Here is a 7,989-nt window from a genome sequence, read left to right as displayed (position 1 = left end):
TGGAACATTTCTGGGATTTTTTTATTTCAGCCAAGAAACATGGGACCAACGCTTTACATGTTGTGTTTATATTTTTGTTCAGTGTATATGTAGCGTAGCTTCCCTCTGACAGGTGAGGTGGATATCTGGTGTGTTTCCCCACGTTGTTCAGTGATTTACATGGCTGTTTACAAGGCTGATCTGTGTCCCTTGTGGCTGTCCTGTTTACTCTGTGCTGCTGGGAGGCAGCTGACCACTAACGTCACAAATACATCATCTGGAACCCCATCAAAAATGTTGGGTCGGGAATCTGAATAACAACCTCTTATTCATAACTAGTCAGGACTAGAACTGTGCTTGAAGTACTAAGGGCATCATCAACTTGTTCGTATTTCACAATAATCTTGTGCATTCACTGGTTAGCTTGTGGATGATAATGTTTAACTGTTTAAACTAATGACAATGCAGATTAAGTTTAAATTAAACATCAAACGTTGTGTTTTTGTTCGAGGAAGAACTAAAAGTGAACAATATAAGCATTGTCAAATGATTTTATTCAAACTTTTTGTAAAATTACAAAAATACAAGTTTAACAGAAACCCACTGGGTTCAGATTCACTGATGTATGTAATAGCAACATGCCATTCTGATAAAATGTAACACATACAGTAGTATGGTAATATGTCTTTGTATTCATCCTGCAAAAGTATACATTTCAATAGATAAACTGGTAAATAGCAACATGATAACTTACATACATACGTCTGTACCTGGTAAACATTCACAACACTGCATGATCCAAGGTTTTCCCCAGGCACTCACAATTCAAAACCAACAATGTAAACTCAACATCAGTTACATTTCAGATAAGGCAATACATTCTGAGAAGGAACAACTCCAAGGTCAAAATATCCACCTGGAATTAATACCTTTGCATAACCTTTGAACTATCAAAGCATATTACAGTTTCTGCTCAGACATTTTCAACTTTTTAGTTACAATGTATCAAAAAGAATGCCAATGTTGTATTATACACCCTGAACATGTGGCCCACTGCATCAGGAAAGGATTCACGACATAAAGGAATAAATCTATTATAGATTTCAACAACAAAACCTGTTTCAGTAGCTCTCAAAGTAATTTACATGATATACAGTAGATAACACACCTTATCTTGTATAATGTTGCACCCACCTGCTACAACAATGTGCTGTGCAGTAATTCCCTTTCTAATAACAGTCATGTAAAGAGTGCGCTCCATTTCTCAACACAGCCTAGTATATAATTATTCAAAAAATACTGTTAATCTGCTTTTAAATCCAAAGTTTAATTAGTTCAAGACTTGATCACTCTATATTACACTCTTTCCACCACGATATACATATTGTGCAACATTGCAATTTTGCAACATTGCAAGGCTCAACATTTTGCCTAGCTATGGACTGGGTGGGAATCAACCTGTTATGAATGAAGACAGTTGTTAGAAAGCAGAAAAGTAACATTTAGCCTAAAGCACTACTCAGAATAAGTCAAATGTTTAGTTAACAATGTGAGACACCAAATGTGAGAACTGACCTCAGAGTACAGTGGTGGAGGCTGGAACCTGAACTCCTGGATGTAAGCAAAGGCTGGTCCACCAAGCTGTCTCTCCAACTCCTCGGACTGAGAGTAAGAGGGGCTGTGCAGTTCACACTCTTCCTCAGACACCACATCCGCATAGTTAGGGGGGGCTGGGGATTAACCAGAAGGTCAACAACGTCAGAATCAACTTTATCTACTCAAAACTGTGTTGGTGAAAGCTTCAACACAAATACATGAAATTAGACCATGACAATGAATGGGAGTTCATACATGTTTGTGTTTGTGTGAGAGCATTTTTGTAAGGCCTCTCCTTACCTTCAGGCACTTCAGGAAGCGCCAGTGCAAGCCAGCTCATGTCCATGCTGAAGTGACTGCTCAAGCTGGAGCTTCTGCTGTCAAGGCCATTGTATGGTATACTGCCAATCACAATGGGAAGCTCCACCTTGAGTTTCTTAGCACCTGGTATCTGTGCCATGACCTCCACAAAGGAAAGGAAATAAGCAGGCATACGTTATACCATCTGAATGCTGACTTAGTTGAACACACCTTATTTACCTATTACTTACTGTAGGATACACACTTCAAGGGGAAAACCATGCAGATGATATAACACAACACAATGTAGTCTACAATGGCATTATTTACCACACTTTAACAATGTAATAGATTAGAGTAACAAAGTATCCATAGAAAAGGGCACTCACTGCCAGGGAGTATTCTACTCTGATGACTGAGGAGTTGAGAATTGAGGCAGAGACAGGTGAGATCTTCAGTGTTTTTCCATTCCAGGTGTCTGTGCAGCCTGATGGAATGTGGTTACCCCTCACACTGGCAACCAACTTTGTATGACTTTTTGTTTTGCCATTTGCCATGAAGGTCTGTATTTGGTAGATAGCTGCTTTAGGCACAATGAGTCGAGACGAATAGTTCTCAATCACAGCATAGATGGGAATTGAATCTCCTAGAATGAAGAAATGAATCTTGAGGAAAAAAATGAATCTTGAGGACATTGCACTATAATTTAACTGTTGTTATTAGAGACATAACACATCTTCATTCATTATAACATGAATGATGAAAAACAAACTTTAGAAACATTGTTACCGTTACAGTAGCCCCTTCTGTTGATGTTGACATTCAGAGAGATGGGGCCTGAGGTAAAAATCCAACAGCCAATCATCTTCTTGTTGTTTGTAGACACAGAGGACTGCAAAATAATAACAAATGAGTCAAGGGAGATTTCCAAGAATGCTACTTTCACTTAACATTTTGCTAAATGTTTTGTGGTTACTGTCCGATACACCAACAACATTTAAAAGCAGTTCCCATAGTCACAGATTTGAAAATCTAAAAGGTGTCATCTATGTTTTAATAGACAGCAAGATGGTTGAGAGCCAATGTGTTGCATGTATGAAAACCAAACTGACCCTCCTTTCAATCCAACTCACATAATGGTTAAAAACATACAGTAGGACAAAACATACAAAACACACAAACTGACGTGGCAATGCAATCTATTTTGAAGACTTATCACTCACCAGTAACCACGGGGAATTGACATCAATATGGCTGATAACAGAGAATTCTCTGTTGACAGTTTGATCTTGATTCAAGGGCCTCTGTAATACAGCTGTCACCTCATAGCAAACACTCCCATACTTCCCCTTGAAAGAGGTAACAAGGGGCCTGGAAGACATTATGGAATGTCACTCATTATTCGTTTGACAAAAAAGCCAAATTAATTCAGGCATGCTGAAAAGTATTCAATGGAAAGTCTCCATTAGCTGTTAAAGTTAGTACAGTAGCCAGACATCATCATGAGGCAAATCAAGCTTTGATTGAATAATTTCCTATTCAGTCTGAACAGTTTTCACTCACATTTGAGTGAGCTCCACATGAAAGGGGAACTCATAATGCCCTTCATCAAGACTGATGAATTCCTCACCATCTGAAACAAAAGACAATTCAGTCAATAAATATAGTAATCAACATTTTACAACAATTTTATTATAATCACTGACTGGAAAGCATAGGGCCTGCTAAAGGTCTAGCGATTCCATAACTTCCTAAAGGTAGTGTACATTACAGCCCTGATAAAATTCTTTGTTACATAAAAATCCAGCCTGGTCTCATAGACTAGATATAACATAGTAATGTAAGGAGGGTGGATGGATGGATGGGTAGCTGTATAACGCGAACGTCTAGCAACTCAAAGGTTGCGTGTTCGAATTTCATCATGGACAACTTTAGCAGCTTAGTAACTTTTCAACTACTTACTATTTTTTTGTTCTTTGCAACTACTTAGCATGTTAGCTTTTATTAACAAACTAGTATGCCATTTGTAAATACAAAAGCAATTGTAAAATTACGAGCCTAGTTGGTTTAGCCATGGAAAAAGACAGGAACCTTTCCGCTAGCATGATTGGCTGAGATAATGGATGGTTTGGACGTGCCGACAGATGAGTGCAGATTGGTCTGCCATGTAGCATGCTTCTGTCTATAACATGAGCTGGTCAGTATGTGTAGATAATCCTTGCTACCGCTGCTTTTTTAAAAGATATAACGTTAGCTATAGAGATCTGCAAAAGTGTTGCTTCTGCTCTCAACAACTTTGCTGCCCAGAATTTAGCAGGCGCTATCAACAAAGTTCAGTGGGAAAAAGTTTTGATGGGCTACTTTTCTGCACAAGGTCAGTGTGAACCAGAGTTACTCAACACAACAAGCTGTAGCTAGCTACAAACCTAATGGAAAAGAGACGCTGCCGTGAAGCGTTCATCCATGTATACGGGTAAGAGTCTTGCTACATTTTCAGATATTATACGTTTCTAATTTTGTGAGAAAGTCGTTTTCATTGCAAGTTAAAGCTTATTTGTTCGGTAGTTAGCGAACATTCGTTTGCTGGCTCGATAGATACATTTGGTTATGATCTGTGTAATAATATTCATTGTATCTCAGAAATCGAGTCGCATTGCTAGTTATAGCCTAATGTTAGCTAGCTAGCTAACATTACACCTAGTTGGTTAGCGTTTAGCTACCTGCAGATTCATACTCCAGCATTTCATGCATAGTGGCTAGCTATGACAATCCGTTTGCACTGTAGCTATGGGTTGGGATTACGGTAAAATGTTTAGCTAGCTAACTACATGTCTAAACAAAATACCACTTTGCAAGAGAATGATTCCATGACCCATCAAGTTAGACAGGTGTGTCTGGGGGTAATTATGGCCATCTATTGTATTTTATGAACACATGTTCATGTCCAGACAATAGTGACCCATCCACTTAGCTAGATGTGTGTGTGTGTGTGTGTGTGTGTGTGTGTGTGTGTGTGTGTGTGTGTGTGTGTGGGGGGGGGGGGGGGTTATAGCATTTATTTCACATGACCCATACATTTAGATAAGTGTCTGGGTAAGTGTAATCTAATAATTATAAAATATTTATACAGTATTTTTAACTGGACACTAACAAAGTCAGATTAGGATATAGGTCAAGGACTAGATTTTTTTTAAAACTAGAGTTTATCTTTATTGTAAAGAGATTGGTGGGGCTAAGACTTAAGAGGGTGTGAATGATGCTGAATAGGTGTAGACAAAGAAAAGCTCTCCAGTAGTTGTACCAAAAACATGTCAAGGCCATTTTCTCAACAAAAAAGAAGAAAAAAAAGAAACTGGAGTTACAAGTTTATCAACTTTCAAAGCAGAATTATGTTCTTATTGTTGCTCAACTGCAGTGTATAATATACCATTTTGTAGCTTGGAGTGTCTACTTTTATCCAATGTAAAAAAAAATACACAATTTCAAAGCCTAGCGAACATCTAGCAACCCAAAGGTTGTGTGTTCAAATTTCATCAGACAACTTTAGCAACTTAACAACTTAGTACTTTTTAGCTACTTACAACTACTTAGCATGTTAGCTAACCCTTCCCCTAACCTCATTCCTTTTAGCTAACCCTTCCCCTTTAACCTAACCCCAACCCCCAGCCTAGCTAACGTTAGCCAGCTAGCTAACGTTAGCGTTAGCCACCTAACTAACGTTAGCCGCAGCAAATTGGAATTCATGACAGATTATACATTTAGCAAATTCTTAACATATCGTACAAAATGGATTATGGACATCCAAAAATTAATACATACCATACGAAACATATCACACTAGATGGAGTGTTTTGAATTTACGTACAGAATAATACGAAATGCTCTGAGACCAGGTTGCAAAATCAGATCAGTACCTGGTGTTTCTTTGAGAGTTTGAGATATGCTGAAGTATTCCACCTGCTCACACTGAGATGATGTGTTTGCTATAGCAGCACTGCTCGGTGATGATGCTTGTCGAGTCCCTTCACCCCAACAGACCTGGGCACATCCTCTGGTCGATATTTTGACAGCTTTGATTTGTACCGACACACCTGTAGACACCTCGACCACAACGTGTCCAGATAGAACTTCACCAGCACTGTATTCACGCTTGTCTTCATTGTTGAACATGATACAGAATACCTTCACTTTGTCAGCCATCGTTGGACGTTACTTATGTAAAAGGAGACAGGTGGTTTTATACATAAGCCTATAATGATGATGATCAGAAGCTCTAACTTTCTCACTAGAATAGATTGCCTATCGACTAGAGTAGAAATATGAAAATCTTAATTTACCTGTTGTCCTGGGATTCGATATGGGAACGTCAAGCTCGAATTTGGCAATGGACCAGTTAGTAACACATTTCATGAGAAACATTCAATAGAATAGGTCAAACACAATTGACATGATCATTGTTTTACATTAGTGTAATTGGGCCAATTTCCCACGCTGTCCAGAGAAAGCGGGGTTGCAGAGCGAAGGATTTAGCTACACCCAGAGAGCTCAGGGGCGTATTCATTACGCGGATTCTGTAGTAAAACATTCTTAAACCGAAGAAAACAGAACGAAACGGGGAGGGACCTACCTGAATTTCTCCAATAGAAACTCTGGTTTTGGACTAATGATTACACCCCAGCATACGCAATAATTGGGTTTGACTTTGGAACGTGTAGGCTCTACCATTGGACAGAATATTCACTGTGATGACGGACTGTACACAGCCAAGAAAGTGCGATATTTACCAACACGCATGATATATTGCATTGGTCCAATGGGGGACAAGCCAGTGCGCGTGAACAGTTGAGTCCTAAGAAGATTCGATTCTGTCTTTAGCGCCAAGGTGGGCGTAGTTTCTAACGGGTGATTAGTGATTGCATTCGTTTTGGAACCGGGCTTCATCCTATGAGTCACAAAAAAAAGTGAGGTAGGTTATGCACGTGGCGTAATGTTTAGGATACTCTGTTTTCACATATGCAAAAGTGTTTGCTTTTATGGAAAAGAGATGTTGTATGTTTCTGAATGACGCATCACGCTGCCTTGTTGACAACATGACTGCAATGCAGAATACGGTCCGATTTTAGCAGGCTGCGCCTCCCTCACCGGCTTCGCCCGTGTGTTGCATTGTGGGTATACCAATTGTCTGATTTGCGACTACATCAGAGACATTGCAGTATGAAGATGGGCAGAAACTGCTCCAGTGGAAGCTGGTGGGAGGAGCTATAGGCTCATTATAATGGCTGGAATGGAATTGATGGAGTCCAGTGAAAAACGTGGTTTCCATATCTTTGATGAATGCCATTTATTCAATTCCAGCAATTACAATGAGCCCGACTTCTTATAGCTCCTCCTACCAGCCTCCAGTGTGCGTTTCCAATAGAAATCCCCAATCACACTTGTAGGTGGTGTCATGGCAACATTGGCAGCTAAATTCATGGGCAGAAACATCATCTGGTCTAACGGTCTGAATTGTGCATGTGCAAGTCCTCAAATCAAAGACACTCCTTCGATATAAAGTTGTTTTTGACAAAAATGTGTAATTTTGTCACTTTCATGTTGTTGGAGTAATAACTACTGAAGACATTGGCATGATTCTAGGTTGTGCCTTTTAGATTTAATAAAAATGTACAACAAAGGAAACATTAGTCTGCTTGGTCTGTTTCACAAGCGTTCCTGGAAGTCTCGCGATTTTGCACCTCTGTGTTTAGAAACTCTGTGACGACATGTCAACTGCATGACCTTTACAACCACCATGTGATCAAAGGTCATGAACTTTCGACTGCAGTCAACTGGAAATTTCTGCAGTTCCTCCTCACCAACTGCAACTTGAAGTTGGAACCAAGGCATTGTGGGAGACAACCAGTTTTTTTGGAAGCAAAAGGCACTACATTTTCAAAAATGCTTAATGTCGCCACCTAACATTAGCTATTATCAATGCATGTTTATTGTTTTGGATGGATGACTATTTAGAGCTTAAATACATCTTTATCCTTACAATCTAATTACATAGGCCTACATGTGATCCACATTTCTAAAATAAATATGTGAAATATCCTACTTGCGACAATATAGCTA

At 39.2% G+C, this 7,989-nt stretch overlaps 1 protein-coding gene across 2 annotated transcripts; it reads right to left on the bottom strand.

The window, feature by feature from the left end:
* Positions 1-516: 516 nt before the first annotated feature.
* Positions 517-6,601, bottom strand: LOC106560800 (arrestin domain-containing protein 4). Of its 2 annotated transcripts, XM_014124105.2 has the most exons (9): positions 6,213-6,600; positions 5,790-6,087; positions 3,439-3,508; positions 3,099-3,246; positions 2,665-2,767; positions 2,265-2,521; positions 1,876-2,038; positions 1,555-1,709; positions 517-1,437 (listed from the first exon to the last, which is right to left on the bottom strand). In XM_014124105.2, exons 2-9 carry the CDS (start codon positions 6,073-6,075, stop codon positions 1,411-1,413), a joined length of 1,209 nt encoding a protein of 402 aa, XP_013979580.1. In that variant the 5' UTR covers positions 6,076-6,087; positions 6,213-6,600; the 3' UTR covers positions 517-1,410. The 2 variants fall into 2 exon arrangements, with proteins under 2 accessions (XP_013979580.1, XP_013979578.1); XM_014124103.2 differs by having other exon boundaries at positions 517-1,709; positions 6,213-6,601.
* Positions 6,602-7,989: the final 1,388 nt, after the last annotated feature.

Source organism: Salmo salar, chromosome ssa10, assembly GCF_905237065.1.
Source record: "Salmo salar chromosome ssa10, Ssal_v3.1, whole genome shotgun sequence".
Taxonomy (NCBI): Eukaryota; Metazoa; Chordata; class Actinopteri; order Salmoniformes; family Salmonidae; genus Salmo; species Salmo salar.
This window is presented reverse-complemented; position numbering and strand designations above follow the sequence as displayed.